This window comes from Aspergillus novofumigatus (genome assembly GCF_002847465.1).
Source record: "Aspergillus novofumigatus IBT 16806 chromosome Unknown P174scaffold_3, whole genome shotgun sequence".
Taxonomy (NCBI): Eukaryota; Fungi; Ascomycota; class Eurotiomycetes; order Eurotiales; family Aspergillaceae; genus Aspergillus; species Aspergillus novofumigatus.
In genome coordinates, this window is record NW_020194276.1 from 1492225 (window position 1) to 1510495 (window position 18271).

An 18271-nucleotide genomic window follows, 5' to 3' on the forward strand; every position below is an offset into this window, starting at 1 on the left:
GGATGGAGAGATCACTCAATTTCTTCAATCCGCGGTCGTGCACCTTGTCTATCAGCCATCGGATCGATGCTTAGACCGGCTATCCTATCACCCAACTCCAATCTCGGTTGGATCTCGTCTGCATCTCCGCCCTGCGCCCCAATGCCCCATAGCAGCGACTTCTCCAGCCACGCTTCCAAGTTCTCAATCAGCACGCGGATGTGACCACGAACAATGCTGTCTGTTTCTTTGCTTTCCACGAAGGTCAAAACGCGAAGCATATGAGGGATATTGCCTATTGTAGCGGGACCACGGGTTTCTTCATTTTGATTATCCCAGCGGCGTCGGGTACTTTCGTCGGAGAGGGAGAAGCCGAATCCCAGCCCTTGACTTCCTCGTGTTTCTCTCGCGGTATCAACTGCTTTGAGGATGTCGAGGAGAAGGACGACGCTTGCGCGGCGGAGGATTGCTGATTCAGGACCAGTCTCTAAGGTGAGGGTGTCGAGGACTAGATTAACTGCGGATGAGGCTATCGATGGGCCCAGGCCTGTGATATTAGTTTGAACTGCGGAAGCCAGTACGGAGAGCGCAGACGCCCTGACTCGGAGGTCGTCTGGTTCTTCATCTGGGTGAGTACCTGCGGCCCAGGCGGACAGGATGTTTGCGTGATGAGCAGCCTGCTCTGGAGTCTCGGCATCGGAATCGTCCTCTTCGGCTGTTTCGACCTTTGAGCTGGTTGGCATTGTGGTGATGGTCCATCCTGGAGGCATGGCGGGCTCCTTATTTCGGCGCTCTTCGCGCTCTCTCGCTCGTCTTTCCTTCTCGAGCTCTTCTTTCTGACGCTTGTGAGTCTGCGCTTTGCGCGCTCGCCGTCCTGCAACGGTGATCATACCCTCGCCGAGAAACTTTGCTGTTTCGCCTGTCAAGGCCTCTCCGAGATCCTGAACTGTTCGCAGTAAGGACTCTCCGATTTTGAGTCTCTGGTCGAGACCGATAGTTTCGGCTCTGTCGATGTAGCGGTCCACAAGTGTTTTCACGACAGTGCGTGGGTGCCTCGATGCTAGTGTCCCGATCAACTTGATTGCGTTTAGATATATGAATTCGTCGTCGGCGGACGATCCAGATTGCTCAGTAATAACCGACAAAAGCAGGGTTAATGTGGAGGGTATGTCAAGAACTGGCGAGGATCCTTTGATAAGATCAGAGAGGAGCGAGAACCCCTCAGCTTGCACGGGTGGGAGATCAGAATTGAGATTGGCCAATGCTCGGCGATGCGTTTCGAAATCAGAGATCTGAGCAGGCGATTTTGCCGGGCCACCTTCGGGTGATGTGATATGGATTTCCAACAGCATCGACGAGGTTGTGCCTGGCTTGGCAAGAGATGATGGTAGATGCGGTATCAGCTCATCGAGCACTAACTTCAGCTCTTGAAGAACGGGTAACATCCCCTCTGTCGCAGAAAACTCAGGGGAGGCCAGCACGGTGGAAAGTAGACTGAACACGGCCGGCAGTGACTCGGCTGCGTCAGTGCCGGCCACAGTTACCTCTTGCCCGCGCGTGTCGTTCGAAACAATGTTTGCTAAGGATGAAAGTGACACCCCTTGGGAGTCTTGAGGTTTGATCTTCTGAGATACCTTGACCCTGTTCAATTCGCCTTCGACGACTTGCTTTATAAGCTCAAGCACTCGAAGGGGCCGCCGTGAAAGCGTGTCCTTGAAGTTTTCCAGGAGTACTTCCGCCAGCTTTGCGCTTACTAATTTCTGAATGATATTGGTTGAATCTTCGGTATCCAAAGGCAACTGCAGTCGGTCCAAGGGGGTCTCTTGTGCTGGTTGGACAAGCCAACTCTGGCTCACATATAGAAAGATATCGCCAGTCCGTTCTTCGCTGCTCGGGTCAGCTCCCAGTAAAGTGACAAAGAGCTTGGCCCGAGATTGTAGTGTATCAACTAGTCGCACGATATTCGATCTTTCCGATTCCGCGCTTTTACGCTTTTCTAACACCAAGAGGTTGTTGGAATCCAGACCGTAAGTCCACGTCGCACCACCTTCCCATAGCAAATTATCGACCAGCTTCTTCAAAGGTTGGATTCCGACCGATACGCCAAAATATGTCTGTAAGATGGCCATGACTTTTTCGTGGAGCTTTGGTCTTTGTTGCTCCAGGGAAAAACAAGCCAATCCCCAGAGTGGTAGAAGAATGGGATACACGAGCCTCTTGACAAGACCAGGATTCGGATGTTGGAGTGTCAGGCTAGTCAGTCTTCCGATTGCCAACAGCAAGGTTGGTTCACACATGATTGTCGGACTCTGAAAGTCCTTGGCTGAATTGCCACACACCTTCATCCATAGCTGTGTGGAAGCGTCATGCTCCCCAACAAGTACCTTATAGATCGGTTCCACAAAGATTGAGTGACCTATAGTTCCAGGGGCCCCATAAGCTCGCTTACCAAGTATACCGTTGCCAATAACATATGCCGCGGTCTTCTTGAAGTCGGGATCCTCGCCGTCCAGCAATGCTAAAAGCTGCGGAGCAATCCTTGTAAAGTAGGACTTCGGATCCATCCCTTCCGGTACTGAAGAAAGTAATCGCGATGTCTGCATGATGCCTTGTACGGTGAAATGCGGCCCATTTGACAGCTGGGTCTGAGACTCTTGTCCTAACGAAGGCGCAAACTGGGAGGCTAAAAAGACGATTGTCTGCAACACTCCGTCCTCACGCAGAGGAGCCCGCGAAAGTCGACTAGATACTAGACTTTTGAACCAGGGAGCAGGATTGGACTGAAGAAAGCTTGACAGTGTCGATAATAGGACCGAGCTGGGTGTTCTGTTTCCCGTTAGTGGGCGAAGTATGAGCGCGGGCTTTAGACATACTCATCAATCAATCTAGAAAGTATCTCGCCGTATTTTTTCTTTGTATTAAGATGCGGGATGCTCGGATTATAGGCCAAGTCTGCCGCAGCACTGATTAAATCGCTCAGAATACGACCGCGAATAACAGGCTGTATGCTGGGTCTCTCATCGAAAAGAATATCCGATAGGATATCCATGATGCGCTCAAGAAGGGACTCATACTGAGGCTTGTCATGCGCAATTCTGTGTGGTTGCTGAGCAATCACACCAGCGGGCAACACAGAAATAACTCTCTGCTGGAGGGGTATGCCTACTCCTGAAGAGAGAGAGGGGTAGACACCCTCAAGAGATATCAAGTCGAGCATTGCATGCAGCGCTCTTCTTCTCTTTGCATCCTCGAGAGCAGCGTCTTCCGACACATGATCGGGCCGGGGTGAGTCGTGGGCTTGATCTACTGGCGTTACAAAGGCAACATGGATGCGAAAGAGTATGTCCAACGCTCTTTCAACAACGATTGTCCTTTTGGACGCATCATCTTCAGTCCTGGCAGGTAAATGCTGGCTTAAAATCTCCAGAAGGGATTTCCCGCGATATTTCTGAATTTCCTCTTGCAGTTAGTCAGCATCAAAGTTCAAAAAATCGCCTCAACTGCTGAGTGGTTTGCGTGCCTCGCTGAAGGACTGGATTCAAGAACTCATAAGCAGCATCAAAAGCCGTTTTGATACTTGTTGATTCTCCCATTATCTATATTTCATGTCTTGCTCGGCTAGCGTCATGGACTCTTGTTCGCTGGCGGCTGATGCAATCCGGCAGATCGATACCTTAATAATACGGCGTATCAACACGTGAGGCGCAATGTACGCTACCCGAATATAGATTAGCGCCACTGGCCCTGATCTATTCCCTTTTAGAGAGTACAGTCACCTCATGACAGTCAATTGAGTATCATATGGACTATGGCGCAAGGATAAGCAGTCATGGTATTTTTTTCAACTGAAGAAGCAGGAGAAGACGGTAAAGGTATGTTCTAGGGGAGGTGACATCCTCAATCTGAATCATCGTAAGCATATCTCACGTAGCGTAACTCAACCTTCATAATTCAACCGACGTCTCATTAAGCTTCACTGTTGACCAATGCAGGCATCGGCAAAATGGCATTTCGCCGACCGAGTCCACAGAACTTTATTTTTGCCACTGCACGCTTCTGTATTCCGGAAATATATCTTAGACAACTTTTCTAGATAAGGTGCTTACTATCTAATATTCCATACTCGTCGAGTATTCATTGGCATGTCATGTCTCTCACTTGCACGACGATCCCGCTCCAGGTCAAGGGCGTCAACCTTGACCTGTCCACGATCCACAGCCTTACCTCCCGGCCGCCAATTCTATTTCTGCATGGTTTCGGCTCCTGCAAAGAAGATCTAGCCGACCTACTCCTCCACCCGGCCTTACAACAGTCTGGGTTCATCGCCTACGACGCGCCGGGTTGCGGGCAGTCAACAAGCGACAAACTGTCTGGTATAGACATTCCTTTCCTTGTGGCAACAGCAGAAGCGCTCCTCGCCCATTTCAATATCACCAGATTTCACCTCATCGGCCACTCAATGGGCGGACTGACCGCGCTCCTCCTCGCACATCGCTACCCGGACCGAGTCCTGAGCTTTGTAGATATCAAGGGCAACCTCGCGCCGGAGGACTGTTTCCTGAGCCGCCAGATCTTCACTTTCCGCTCAGACGACCCAGAGGCATTCTTCGATGAATTTATCGACCGCACTCGCAAGTCAAAGTCCTTCGTTAGCGCTTTGTATGCCAGCACCCTGCGCGCGCGGGTGCGCCCACCGGCCATACGACCCATCTTTGAGTCGATGGTTCGCCTGTCCGACGAGGAGGACCTGCTGGGCATGTTCCTAACGTTGCCGTGCCCGAAGATGTTCATGTTCGGCGAGGAGAATCGGGGTCTGTCGTATCTGGGGAGGTTGGAGAAGCAAGGTGTGGAGCTCGCTGAGATCTCCGAGAGCGGGCACTTTCCCATGTACTCCAATCCCGTCGAGATGTACCGTCGGATTGCGCTATTCCTGCGCAATATTAGTTTAGACTAGGTAAATATGCTGTAGATATAGAGCCAAATGAGAATAATAGAAACGAGCGACGAACGAATTGGTCGAAGTGTGCAACGGGGTTCCGTGGGCACCCTTTTCAACATAAAGTGCTGGCAGCCTGAATAGTCGTAGCAAGGTGAGTCTAATGTTTGCATCTTCTTTTTCATCATTCTAGGGCGGCTTGATTGGCTACTTCGCCTGTCCCCTTTGCAGAACAGCGTCCGAGGCTCAAAGTCGTCAGAGCCGACGACAGTGAATGCAGCCGCTCTCGGTAATGGGAGCTTCTTTCAGGCATATTGCTAATGGCGACTACCCTCGTGCAGAGGAGATCTGAGAAAGACAGGAATGATACCAATGCCAGGCACAAGTGTGATTTCGGGCAGTGTAGCCTACAGGAGAGCCAGATCTACACCCACTCATATACGAAGCTGCTACCTAAACGACCTAAATTCTATTACGCAGAGATTGAGAATCTCCCCGTTGCAATTTAACTACCCTGCATTCAACCAAATCAACGATTGGAAGCGTTGGTGTTGAGTTGGAATCCCGACTCTCGAAAGACCCCTCTTTCCCATCGAATGGTTCTCCTCCCATATAAGCTGTGTTACTCGGGTTTGGCAGCAACAATGACGTTGTGAAAAGCCTGCGCAACATATTCCACGTTATGCTCAGTCACTATATGTGAATTAGCTTGCGAGTGAAGGAGCTGTAGAAAAGTCTTTGTACGAACAGCCTGTCATGGAAATTCTTCCCGAAGGAAGAAGATATACATGATACTCTTCCTTCAGTGACCGGATCTGTCCTGGCTGCAAGCATGTCATTGAGAACATTCCAATCTGCCGAGCGTTAGCGAATGTAAGGTAAAGTAGGACAAATGAAAGAAGCGCAAGAACTCACATCCGTCAATATGTGATCCCAAGAACCCGGTGTCTGACGCTTCCGAAGTGCATTCACTAATCTTTCTCGCATTAACCTCATACGGTCACTCATATGGAACAGATCATTTTGCCACTGCTGCTTCAAGTCTTTGTCTCCAAGTACTTTTGCCACAATTCTAGCGCCGTTGATAGGGGCTGTTGTTATCTCAGCGCGAGATAGGCGTGTGAGCATGTTGTGCACCTTCGATCTAGTGACCTCCGTCCGGCATACAACATGGAGCACGCCGACACGTTCGCCGTATAGACCAAAGTTCTTTGAAAATGATTGCGCCACTAAAATTTCCAGCGACGTGTTGCGGAAGAAATGCCGTACGGACCACGCATCTTCAGCCAAATCTCCAGTGGCAAACCCCTGGCTACAGGTGAACTTTAGCTTACTGAGGCCGTTTCGGATTAGGGAAGCACCACTCACTAGGCCAGATCAAAGAAAGGAACAAGCTTTTTCTGTTCGCAAACATTGGCAATGGCCTTCCACTGATTCTTGGTGAAGTCGAGTCCAGTAGGATTATGTGCGCAGCCGTGCAAGACCACAACGTCACCCTCAGTGGCCTTCAGCTGGAGGATAGATATTATCCCGTTGAAATCGATAGTAAATGATCTCTTATCGAAGTAGGGATATGTCTGACGCTTGATGCCGCTGTCTACTACCCGCCAGATTTCGTGATGATTGATCCACGTGGGGTCCGAGATCCAGACTGTCCGAGGGCTGCTAGACTTGGCCAAAAGCAAGGCACCGAGATGATTTGCCCCGGTCCCCGCAATAGTCTGGATGGAAGCAATGGTCCTGGCTTCCTCGGAAGTTGCACCGAATACGAGTCTTTGGGCACTATCGAGCAGTCCAGCATGGCCGAGGATCGGCAAATGTTCGTGATCCGCAGTCGGATCGCTTTGCAAGGCTTGCTTGGCCTATCCAGACATATTTAGTACAAGAGCGATAAGTCAAGGCTGCAGTGATTAACGTTACTTTTTGTACAGACGGCAAGACCCAAGGCTTTGCATCTTCGTCACGGTAGAACCCCGGAGTGAGATCAACTTTGCAAGGTGATGGATCTTCCTTGTACGCCTCAATCAAGGCGAAGGCAACATCGGACGTTTCCTCAGCGCTTTTAAAGTAGGGCTGTATGCTACGTGCATTTATAGCCAGTGCGGGTGAGCTACATTCCGTCATGCGTATCACAACACTCTACTCGCCCTCGCCCAGTCGAGTCTCGGGCACACTTCCAATGTACCGATCTGTCTTCCGCAACACATACGGGGCGGTAATGGGGCCCCGGACGTTGCTATCGGCTGGAGACTTCCAGCGATCGGGATCGGCATAGTTCGCCGACCCCCGATATAATGGTGAAGCTTTGATTACTTTGTTCGTGAATAAAAGCCCTGCCACTACTCACTCGAGGCATTTCCATATCGATGACTTTCGTGACTTCGACTACCAACCGAAGTCGACACTATGAGTCAAGCCAGCATATTGGACCGACTTTCGGCACTCGACACCAATACAGTGTCCGATGCCTTGGATTTCCTGGGCCTTCAAGGAGCCACATACGGCCTGCAGCCACTCTGGGACTGTCCGAAGATTGTTGGACGCGCAAGCACAGTGAAAGTGGGCGCAAAGACTGATGCTACTCCCACGGCCCATCTTCTCACCCCAGTCATAGATGCGGTAACGACGGATGATCGCATTCTCGTCATCTCCGGAGGCATAGATGGCATCTCGTGCTGGGGCGATATCCTCGCCAATGCCTCGAAAGCGAAACGCATCCGTGGAACCATTATCGATGGCATGAGTCGTGACATCGACGGCAGCCGAGGTCGGCTATCCCGTTTACGGTCGTGGCGTGACTATGATCAGCGCGCGCAATCGACTGGTGCAAGTTGACTCGGGTACACCGCTGCAGATACGCGGCATCATGGTCAACCAAGACGACTATGTTCTCGCCGATAGATGTGGGACAGTGTTCGTCCCGGCGCAGCGCATTGAAGAAGTCCTGGAATTGGGCGAGCGAATCGACCGTCGCCAGAGCCTTATGATCCAGGCTGTTCGAAATGGTCACCCCGTGTCCGAGGTCATGCATGACACGCAATTTGAAGCCATCTACAGTACTCCATCATCGACAGTCGCGACAGCCGCGCGATCTTCCACCCGAAATCCCAAGAAAGCTAGTGCCGAGGATCAAGAGTTGGTAGCGCTGTTCGCCGATTCAGACACCCCTGGGGTCTCCGACGCGCTTGACAAGCTTGGGATTCCGGGACAGGCGTTCGGTATTATGCCTCTGACTGACTACAAAAAGGTTACCGTCGGGCCGGCCTTCACTGTTCGTTATGTACCCGCCAGCGAGCCGCCAGGAAGCGTTGGCGATTTCATCGACGACGTTGCCATAGGCGATGTGGTAGTCATTGACAACGGTGGTCGCTCCGATTGTACCGTTTGGGGCGACATAATGACTCAGTACGCCGGCATACGAGGCGTTGCTGGAGCTGTTATCGACGGTGTGTGCCGCGATGTGAACCGTGCGATCGAAGATGACTACCCGCTTTTCACCGCTGGACGTTGGATGCGAACCGGCAAGGACCGGGTTCAAGTGGGAGGGGTCAACGAGTCGATCGGCACCGGCAAGGTACGTGTCAACCCTCGCGATATCGTTGTCGCCGATGCAAACGGTGTCGTTATTGTTCCGCGCGATCGAGCGCGCGAGGTGGCCGAAATCGCACGAAGGATCGAGAAAAGTGAAGCCGGCATCCGAGAAATGATCGCTGGCGGGGCTTCAATCTCAGAGGCGCGAGAGAAACTCGGTTATCACACGCTGCAGCGTAAGGGATAAGGGCTAGCAGAGAAAGGCTTCTGGCGAAGAGACATTGGGAACATAAGCTGCTTCCTCTGGATTAGTTAACAACTCTTTTAAATCAAAAAATTGATGTCAAGAGAAGCAGCTATTTTCAGTACCTGATTTACCATCACTTAACCTTGGTTAATAACATCCAAGACTATTCATTCCAGAATGTGGCTGTGACGGTGATGAGATGAGAGCTGTTGAACATTATTCTTTCACCCAGGCTTTGTTGTGATCCATCTTTCATAACCTTTACAGACCTCCATTGAAGTACGATCTTTGTTGATGATAATTGGATAATTGGAACATCATGTATCTAGTTGACCTTGAATGGCATGCGCTTGTCCAGCACAGACGATACATCCACTGATGTAGTACTGGCATGGTTGGATTCCCTACAGTCGCTTACTGAGCATGCTAACTCCTAAGATGGCACTGAGCGGGTTCTAAGTGGAAATAAGGCTTAGGTTCAATGTCTTGCGCCCCAAGTCCCGTTCCTTGTGGGACTGGGTCTCTGGTTTCGGCGTCGGCGTTGAGCTCAACTCGGGATAAATCTGTTTCCCCGATACTGAGTAGGGTGACTCGATTGCTCTCCCATTGCCCCATTGCGACTGTTTACGGATGTAATTTACAAGTCGTTCTTCCTGACATAATATCGCTGCTATCATGTCAGCCGTCTTCATTGCTCCTTTCTTTGTATTCCAGCGCGGTCTTCACTATACGTCTCCATAAATCTACCGGAGGAAGCTCCCAAAGCAGAATGTTATACTCGTCAGCCATGACAACCTCGATTTACAACCCACGGTTGCGCCTGCTGAATGCTCTTCGAGCCACTTCGAAGCCTATTATAACGTTTTTAGGGGTTCCATCCTTTCGCACAGCCCAAATTGTAGCTCAGACCGGCGTTGATGTCAGCGTTTCCCTCACTCCTATAGTTCATATTCTCACTAATGATTCGTAAAGGGCATTATCATCGATTGTGAGCATGGCCATATCAGCGACAATTCCATGCACAGCTCAACTGCCGCTATCGCTGCTTTGGGAGTGTCGCCGCTTGTTCGTCTTAGAATGACTCACGCGGATTTGATTAAACGAGCTTTGGATGCTGGTGCACAGTAAGCGCCACCAATTTTTCTTACCATTCCAGTTACTAAAAGTGTTACAAGCGGCGTCGTTGTACCTCAGATCAATACTGCCGAAGAAGCCAGGACAGTTGTCTCTCATTCAAAATTCCCTCCGCAAGGACTTCGAGGACAAGGCTCAGCGTTTCCAGCCATCGCTCATGGCACCGACCTGCCGACATACCTGAAAACAGCGAACGAAACGCTCATTACGTGTGTTCAAATTGAATCGAAAGCGGGGGTCGAGAATGTTGACGCTATCTGTGCTGTCCCTGGTGTCGGTTAGTGATTGCCACAAACCTGAAGAATGGTTTCGCTAATCAATCTCTCTTCAAGATATGATTTTTATTGGGCCGAATGATCTTGCCCTATCTTCCTGCAAAAGAGACAGAGCCTGAATTTGTCGACGCCATAGAAAAGATCGTGGCAGCAGCCAGGAAGCATGGGAAATGGGTTGGTCGCTTATCAAACAACGGGGCTTTGTGCAGGGAGCATCTGAAAGTGTTTGATACTGTGGCGATGAGTTACGATATTCGGGCGATTCAAAACTGGTATACAACCGAGTTGCAAGTTGCGCGCTCGTGATGCCTTTACGGGATAGACGAGAGTATGCATCTGCCTGAATGGCTGTGCTATATGTACGTGGAGAGTGCACCACTTCCTAGAAATGAATATAGATCCTCGTCGAGGCCCTACCCAAGAGATAACTTATAGTGCAACGATGCGATTTCTTTTAGCATATCTGGACTGGAACAGTCTAGGACAGCGTCCTCGACGCTGACCATCGACTGCAAGGTTCAAAAAGAGATCCAGCCTTTATGAGTATGTCTTAGAAACAAGACATGAGTGAAGGGCAGGTGGAAAACTTGGCTCGTCCGGGAAAATTATCGGCAAATCAAGAACCCCAGTATATACTCCGGTCGGCATGCCGTCGTCCTGAATCGAATCCCTCTTCCAAAGTATCCTTTGTGCTGATAGACATGACACACTGACGGCCTTGATATAGTGGGCATAATGCGCGTTTAAATCAGCTGGGGCCATCAAATTGGGGTGATTGGACCAGGGCTCAACAGCAAACGATGTGATTGCGTTAATTCTTGCATACAGACCAAGCTACAAGACACATTGTCGGCATTTTGGTATTTTCCCGAACCTATGTATTCCCTTAGCTCACTGCCTCTCAAAACAGCGAGCAGAAATTGGCCCAGAACGATCTAATTATTCGATGAATGATCGTCATGTGCAAAGAGCTTCTCCTGCAAAAACCATCAAGAGCCATTTGGCTCATGATGGCTTGATCATTATCCCAGAACGCCGTATCCCCTCAAACCAAACTCGTTTTACCTGTCATCAATTTCCCGGCATACTTCGGCCCAAGCTGTAGTTCTCTCCGAGAGCCTACCGAACATCGAAGTTCAGTGGCCTCAGTGGCGAATGCTCACCATTTTCCTGTTGAAACGACCCAAAGTTTCGTCCGGGTCGTGCCCCCTCGGCAAACTTACAAGATGCCGAGTGTGGTTTTTCGCCCCTTTGAGACTTCCATCTCCCTTTGTTTCCATATACACGTTCCCTAAATATAGTAATAATAAAGGGACTTTATTAACTGAAGACTTCAGTTCTCACAGACGATGCCTATTCATAAATATCAGCCCAAGCGGCAGAAGAAAAAGCCTGTCGCGTGCGTCACAAGCGTCCCCTTCCATCTGCTTGCTACCATCTCTTCTGCTCTGCTCTAACCTCTGCATACCAGTTGCAATCGATGTCATACTCACAAAGTTAGATGTTCCGGCGAAAAGCCATGTGCCCGATGTCGTCAAGCTGGCTGTGGTGATCTGTGTGAATATCAGCAACGTGACAGGAAGCTCAAGGTCAATGAGAGGTAACACCTCCTGCTCTTGCAGCGGACTCTTATCCAATATACTATTCTCACTCTTTCGCCTAGCTATATTGATCAGATCCTCCTTGAGAACGCTCATCTCAAAGAACGATTGGAAACCCTCACTTCTTCTCGCCCATCACCTGCCAATTCAGACCTCAGCTCATCTTATCCTCAAGGCCCTTATCACATAGTCCAAAATCCACTGCTAGGAGAGCGTGCTTGGTTCTATCCTTACGATCCCTCAGCTCCCCTATATATATGGGAGCTGCTGCCTGTACGGCCTTCGCGACGCGACTGCGGCAATTTCTTACCGGGAACCCGAATGTAGCTCACATTGCTCGAACTCAATACACACCAGAAGCATTACTGCTCGAAGGGGAGACCCAATGGCCGTCGCTTCCACAAGCTCGGTTACTCCGTCCGCATTGTCTTCAACCAGTTAAGCCGCGTATATCATCTATTCCTGCGCAAATCTACCCTGGAGCAATTGGAGTCAATCTATCGAGACCCACCCAAACATGATGACCCGTCTTTGACATGCAAATTTTTCGCTCTTTTCGCCTTAGGGGAGGTATACTCCTGTCGGTCTGATTCTTCGACTCAAGGTCGTGTGCCAGGTACCAAATACTATGTGCGAGCAATGAATTTGACACCCATTCTACCAGAACGGCCTGCGTTGATTCATATCGAAAGTCTGTTGCTCTTGGTTTGTATCCCCGTCACTAGACAATGCCTTTGCACGTTCAACTAAATACTAACGCGCAGCGTCCCTAGTCTCTTTTTTCATACTTTCTCAATCGACGTCATGCAGCGTACACGTTGATTGGCAATGCCATGCGTCTTGGTCTGATACTGGGATTGAACCATAACATCTCTGAACGCCAATGCACGGACCCCACAGAGCGACAGCATCGAATTCGGCTCTGGTGGGCTATATATGTTTATGATCGTATGTGGGGTTCCAAAATTGGTTTCCCACTTCAGATCCGAGATGATGATATTCATGTTGACATGCCGTCCCAAGTCTCTTGCCCTGCGTATGAGGAGCAGTTCTCCGATACCGCATACTTAGTCGCCAGTATTCAGCTAGCTCGAATCGTCGGTCAAGTCATCGATAAAATCTACAGCCACAAGCAGCATCCAGAGTCGTTCTTGCAGAGAGAACAGCAACTGTTGCTAGCTCAGCAGGAGTGGCTGCAGTCACTCCCAGCACACATCAAGCTACACACTGATGGAGGGCCCCCACCGAAGCATATCGTCTCTCTTCATCTGCAGTTCAATCAGGTCAGTTTACTCGGATCAGCAAGCCTATTAATTTTTTTACTGAAGACTTGCAGTGTGTCATCTTGGCTACACGCCCTATTATTCTTCACGCTCTTCTCCATCAACGAGGCCATCGAGAAAATAGTGAAGACCTCCCCCGGCCTGCCATTACCCTGAGTGAAGCCTGTATCCATGCTGCACGGCATTCGCATGCTCTCATCGTCGAAGAATGGGTCAATGGCTCTCTGCCAATGTACGGATACTTCTATGCTCAGTACTTGTTCTCTTCTGCCACAGTTCTTGTCATATCCGGGCTTCTGCCAGCTTTCGGCAACCCCGCGGATCTCGACTCCATTGAGGTAGCGATCGAAATATTGTCTCGTATGAGCGATCATGGAAACCTTGCGGCGGCGGAGTTCCACGACAATCTCAAGCAAGTCAAACATTCTTTACCAGGCAATGTCGGCAAAAGTGTCGAGAAAGCCGGCGAGTTACCCCGACAATCGCTGCAAAGGTCCTTCTCGCTCCCTCCGACAGGAGACCAGGCCATCGAAAATGGTGGCGTTTCACCTCTCCCTGTTGCAGGTTTCACTACTGAAATGGCCTTCTTGGAGCCAATGATGCAGGACTTTCTCGGTATTCCAGATAATGAGATTGAAGCCATCCATCCTGATTTACTAACTATCGGAGAGACAACCGGGGAGGATTTTTGCCCAACAACATTTTGGACGTCGTAGTCACGTTGCCATACACTTATAATTATAAAAACCCTTCCAGATTGAGTCACTATAGCTGAAAGCCAGATAAGAAAGGGCACCCTGACTGACATCCCAGCCCCGACTGGTACAACCACCGCCTCTGCCACTGCGTCTATCACTGTCTCTGCGACTATAGTAGAATGAGGTTGTCGAGATTGAGCCTAAATCTCGAGAAGAGGGACAATTATAATGCCATCTGACCGGGGGTTCTCCAGGTGCCGCCGAGGCCGTCACCCGAATAGGAGCCAAAGTAGATGTCTTCGAAGCCGGCAACAAGGGTAGGGGCCACCATGAGGGAGAGGCCGAGAGTGGATCTGAGGGTAAACATCCTGTTGTAGTTGTTGTGGTGGGAGTTTGTTGAGGTCACTGAGATGAGATGGAAAGGCAGATGGAGATGGTGTTGCTTGTCTGGAAGAGACTGAACTCCAGGTGGATGGTGGTCCTTTTATGTTGATTCCTGGCTCATGCTATATACTGCATTAGGAATTTCGTGGAAGCTCCTGCCGCCGTCCAAAGCAACAAGGCACCTCTCTTGGCAGACAGGCCCCTATTCCAAAACAAATGTATCACCTGGGCCGTCGTCATGGTAGTCTCTCATCCAACAGATCTGCCACCATTCCAGCATCCCATTCGTGAAGCTATCACAATCCCAGTCGCCAAGGGACATCACTTATGGAGCCGTCGCCAACCCCGAGTTATCGATTGCGCAGTGGAGCAGGATACCCTGTGGGTGGTCATTGTACGCACTCCGTAGACACAAGCATTGTCCTATAGAGGGAACGAAGACGAAGATCTTTTATAAGCGTAGTAGGACCTTGATCCAACCGCCGCGCTCCACATCCGTCGGGTGGATCGGAGATGTCTTGCAGCGGGTGGCTGTCGTTAGAGACTTCGGGTGCCGCTAAGGAGATGATAGGCAGGTAAGACGAGAGGGAAGATGTTTCCAGCCGCAGCGGACGGGCAGCTAACATGAGACGCAAGTTAGATAATACATAATAGATATCTTGAAGTTGTCATCGAGACCCAGATTGACCTTTGTGGATCAGACAAATTGGGCGTCATTGGAGGAAACGTTGCCAGAAGGAAAATCCCACCAATCTGACGACTGTTTTCGAGTCAGTGCCCTTCTCACCTGCACTGCGTACCATAGCGGGGGGCGGTCTAAGCTGGGCCCGTCGGGGGAGACTCCATCATTCAAAAGCCGGGTGGCTTCTGTAAATGTCGTTGCGCTGGATTGCTTCGACAAGCGCGCGTTCTTCTTCCAGTTCTCTGCGAGGGTGTGACATTGTAGGTGGTCGGGAGCTGCCTGGGGACATGATATATGGTTCCAGTCTGGGGAAGCGGGGAAAGTGGGGCGAGGTCTCTAAGGAGGTACAGAACCATAGATAGACTTTATCAGACTCATAGTATGTCAAATGGGGAAATAGTACCTATCGACATACTACACTGTTTATAAAGAATTAGTGGCTCAAAGATGAAAGAGAGTAAGCTCTCCCAGCGAGATTAGAGTAAGTTTGCAAAGAAGAGACGAGTCCTCTACTTGGATTCGGCTGCGACAGCATGATTTCATCTGATTATCATGACTATCTACTATCGATGCACAGAAGATGGAGGGGGGTGGGGGGCGGGTGATATAAACAAGTCCGGGTATAAGTAGAATAACAACGAGACGTTTATTCCCGTCCTCAAACTAAGGCCCATTCGGCAACAAACGAAAACGCCATACGAACCCGTCCAACATTCGCCTTATATTCGTCCACAGAGATCCCCCTGCAGTCTTTCCGATCTCCAAACTCAGTCAGGGCCGCTAGTTGGAGCTTCTGCCCAGGCGCACCCAGTATCCTGGGATCCTGGAGATCGATGTACCAGCACTCAGGCCCACTGCCCCGAACATAGGTAAAAGGAATAAGTTCGTCTTTCCGTCCATCAAGGCCGTGGGTCCACAGAAGAAACAAGCTAGGCCTGATCTTTCCGTGACGCTCCAGCGTGAAATGCTCACAGATGAGCCCGAACTGAAAGCGAAGAGGTCCCGGCTGGTAAACCGAGATCTGCTTGGCAGCCGGTAAGAAGCTGCGTTCGCTAATGAAATGGCTTTGTACGTCGAAAGTCCTTGGCCGCTCAATGCCAAACGGGACCTCCGGGTCCATGGTGATATACTGCTCCCAGCTCATCCCCGGTCGACCATCATCTCGAAAGTGGTGTTCAGGATTCTCTGGATAGTGCTTTACACTGAATTCTTCATTAGTGATGGTGAACATGCTCGGGTTGAAGAGTTTCTTGTATGGTTGTCCTGGTCCTTGAACTACTCCAGCTCCCCAGCACACATCGATCAACTTCCATTGCCCATTGTCGATCCGGACTGCATTCCACGCATGGCCTGCGCTGTAAGGAGGAATACTCTGGCCGCGTCCCAGAGCGTGATAGCCATAGCCCTTGCCGTGGCCACCAACCACAATCGCCTCCAATCCAGCATGGGTTGCGAGGGCTGCAAAGAGCCCGGCATAGCCCTCACACACGGCGACACCAGAAGCAAGAGTACTGGCCGGTGTCGATGGCTTCACGCAATTGTTGAAAAATGCATCGGCATCGTAGCAAATATTATGATGACACCAGGTGAACAAGGCTCTCGCTTTGTCGGTCGGTGAAGGGAATGGTGCTGTAAGCTCTCGGGCCAGCCAGGCAAGATCATGTGTTGGAAGATTCTCCCGCGGAAACTTAGCGGCGTGCGAGTCGGGGCCGGAAAAGTCTCGGCATTTCAAGCACATCGCTGTCGGCTCTGTAATTGTAGTATTTGGCTGAACACGCGGTTTGGTTGCTAGTAATTTGGAAAGGTCCGGCTTCTCTGGCTTTGACGCGATAGGAATCGGAGGCGGCGCACCATTGGGCGTGGAGTGCGCAGTCTTGTTCAATCCTCCAAAACCTGACTGATGCAATTTGCCCAGAGCAGAGCCCGAAGGGGGAGGCGGAGGCAGCTTTCTCGCCGGTTTGCTTTCGCCTTCTGCGCTCGGCGGCTGGTCCTGACTGTCTCGCGACAGGACCCGCGGGGGCGGCCGCGGCGCTGCATCCCCATTTTTCAGGTTGACGTTGCTTGACGCTCGACGAATGGGCAATGCAGGTCGAGTAGAGGGAAGAGACGGCGGTTCTCTTATCGATGGCAATGGAGGCGGTAGACTATCTCTGCTCTGTGTCGTGGTCGGTTTCGGCCGTGGAGGCGCCTTGGGACTTTTCGCTTCCTCTCTTCTCGGAGGGAGGACAGGCAACTCTGCCTCATCATATCGAGGTGCGCGCACCGTACGAACGTTCCCTGATTCACTTGAGGAAGATGATCGACCTGGTACAGGTCTCCCCACACTTGTCGATACGGTTGACCGGGACGTATCAGATGCAGCTGATTCAATAGAATTCACAGATGGTCTGCGAGGTGGCAGCGAAGGTGCAAGTTGCTGATTGGAAGCTTTCCGTGTTGGCAGCGGCGGCGGCGCTTTGGATTTCTGGGTGATCGACGGCCTTGTCGATGGCGATCGTGGAGCCAGTGTAGGTGGTGCTGCTGGCTCATTGCCGATCACCGAGTGCTCAATGACAGAACCATGACCGTTGACCGGAGGATTGTTGATTGTTTGGGCTCGTAAGAACGGAGTCGGCTGTGATCCTGCTAGTTTGAGCGCCTTGATCCTCTCCTGAATCGTCAGGACTGGAGTTTCTTCCGCCATGTCCTCAGTTTTAAAAGATGCGATTACTGCATATATCCAACAGCGAGGATAAAACAACAAGTGCTAGTAAGCTAACGCGCCCTCAAGAACGCATCCAACAACGACATCAAAAGACCCCTAGGCGAACGGGAAGAAAAAAGAATGAATAATGTGTTGAAGAAGCGGAAGTAAGGCCACTAATTTATAGGCCGCCCATACTTGCGGCCCCCGCGCTCTTGAAACAAGGCTGTGAGCCTGTGACTGTTTTCTAAGGCTCGCAAGGCTGACTACCTAGAGTCTGAGGTGCAGGTGGTTATTTCCTCGAGGCGACCAGGTGTTATTTCTTTGGCTGCATCTGAACGAAGAACCAGAGCAACTGGTTCCTGGCGCTTATGGGCGAATCACATGTGTTTTCCCCCACCTCAAGGCCCTGACCCCACAAGGCTTGAGAACTGGTGCCTGAGGTGTCAATAGCAACCAAAGGACGAATTTGATGCTACCGAGGGTTGAGAGGATTCATGTAATTAACCTATTTAAACACAGAGGAACCATTGACTAGAAAGACTACCGAGAAGGAAGAGAAAAGCCGGCTCCGATGATTGTACCCCAGAACAGGCCTGCGTTTCAGCAACAGTCAAGGAAGACACAAGCGCCATATTCGAGCACAAGAAGAGAAAAGAAGTTTAGACACGAGATGAAGGCAAGGATTGAAAACCATGAGCACAATACGCAACCCAATGCTGTGGACAAGAGGAAACAAGAAAGAACAAAAGAAAAAGGGCAGAATATGCAGAGAAAGTAGGATAAGTCGACTGGCAGATTCGGTCTGACCCTTCCAGACTCAACGGATCCCTCTGGG

At 50.6% G+C, this 18271-nt stretch overlaps 7 protein-coding genes across 7 annotated transcripts; 4 read left to right on the top strand and 3 right to left on the bottom strand.

The window, feature by feature from the left end:
- Positions 1 to 11: 11 nt before the first annotated feature.
- P174DRAFT_367459 (RTP1/Tango6 family protein) lies at positions 12 to 3196 on the bottom strand (the record flags this gene model as incomplete). Its single annotated transcript, XM_024822172.1, has 2 exons — positions 12 to 2805; positions 2853 to 3196. The coding sequence occupies 2 exons, from the start codon at positions 3194 to 3196 to the stop codon at positions 12 to 14; spliced, it is 3138 nt and encodes a 1045-aa protein (XP_024683904.1).
- Positions 3197 to 4049: 853 nt separating this feature from the next.
- Positions 4050 to 5006, top strand: P174DRAFT_439931 (alpha/beta-hydrolase). Its single transcript, XM_024826931.1, has one exon. The coding sequence runs from the start codon at positions 4127 to 4129 to the stop codon at positions 4931 to 4933; it is 807 nt and encodes a 268-aa protein (XP_024683905.1). The 5' UTR covers positions 4050 to 4126; the 3' UTR covers positions 4934 to 5006.
- A 530-nt stretch (positions 5007 to 5536) lies between these two features.
- Positions 5537 to 7195, bottom strand: P174DRAFT_403977 (PLP-dependent transferase; the record flags this gene model as incomplete). The annotated part of the gene is made up of 5 exons (XM_024824007.1): positions 6836 to 7195; positions 6284 to 6777; positions 5831 to 6227; positions 5664 to 5769; positions 5537 to 5608 (listed from the first exon to the last, which is right to left on the bottom strand). Exons 1-5 carry the CDS (start codon positions 7037 to 7039, stop codon positions 5538 to 5540), a joined length of 1272 nt encoding a protein of 423 aa, XP_024683906.1. The 5' UTR covers positions 7040 to 7195.
- A 39-nt stretch (positions 7196 to 7234) lies between these two features.
- On the top strand, positions 7235 to 8719 carry P174DRAFT_439933 (RraA-like protein). Its single transcript, XM_024826932.1, has one exon. It carries the CDS (start codon positions 7716 to 7718, stop codon positions 8691 to 8693), a length of 978 nt encoding a protein of 325 aa, XP_024683907.1. The 5' UTR covers positions 7235 to 7715; the 3' UTR covers positions 8694 to 8719.
- A 590-nt stretch (positions 8720 to 9309) lies between these two features.
- P174DRAFT_502693 (HpcH/HpaI aldolase family protein) lies at positions 9310 to 10408 on the top strand (the record flags this gene model as incomplete). Its single annotated transcript, XM_024831110.1, has 4 exons — positions 9310 to 9612; positions 9666 to 9817; positions 9869 to 10104; positions 10209 to 10408. The coding sequence occupies exons 1-4, from the start codon at positions 9463 to 9465 to the stop codon at positions 10406 to 10408; spliced, it is 738 nt and encodes a 245-aa protein (XP_024683908.1). The 5' UTR covers positions 9310 to 9462.
- Positions 10409 to 11451: 1043 nt separating this feature from the next.
- P174DRAFT_458864 (Zn(II)2Cys6 transcription factor) lies at positions 11452 to 13702 on the top strand (the record flags this gene model as incomplete). The annotated part of the gene is made up of 6 exons (XM_024829717.1): positions 11452 to 11501; positions 11574 to 11702; positions 11766 to 11976; positions 12031 to 12408; positions 12477 to 12986; positions 13040 to 13702. The coding sequence occupies 6 exons, from the start codon at positions 11452 to 11454 to the stop codon at positions 13700 to 13702; spliced, it is 1941 nt and encodes a 646-aa protein (XP_024683909.1).
- A 1640-nt stretch (positions 13703 to 15342) lies between these two features.
- On the bottom strand, positions 15343 to 17754 carry P174DRAFT_403980 (uncharacterized protein). The gene has a single exon (XM_024824008.1). It carries the CDS (start codon positions 17431 to 17433, stop codon positions 15409 to 15411), a length of 2025 nt encoding a protein of 674 aa, XP_024683910.1. The 5' UTR covers positions 17434 to 17754; the 3' UTR covers positions 15343 to 15408.
- Positions 17755 to 18271: the final 517 nt, after the last annotated feature.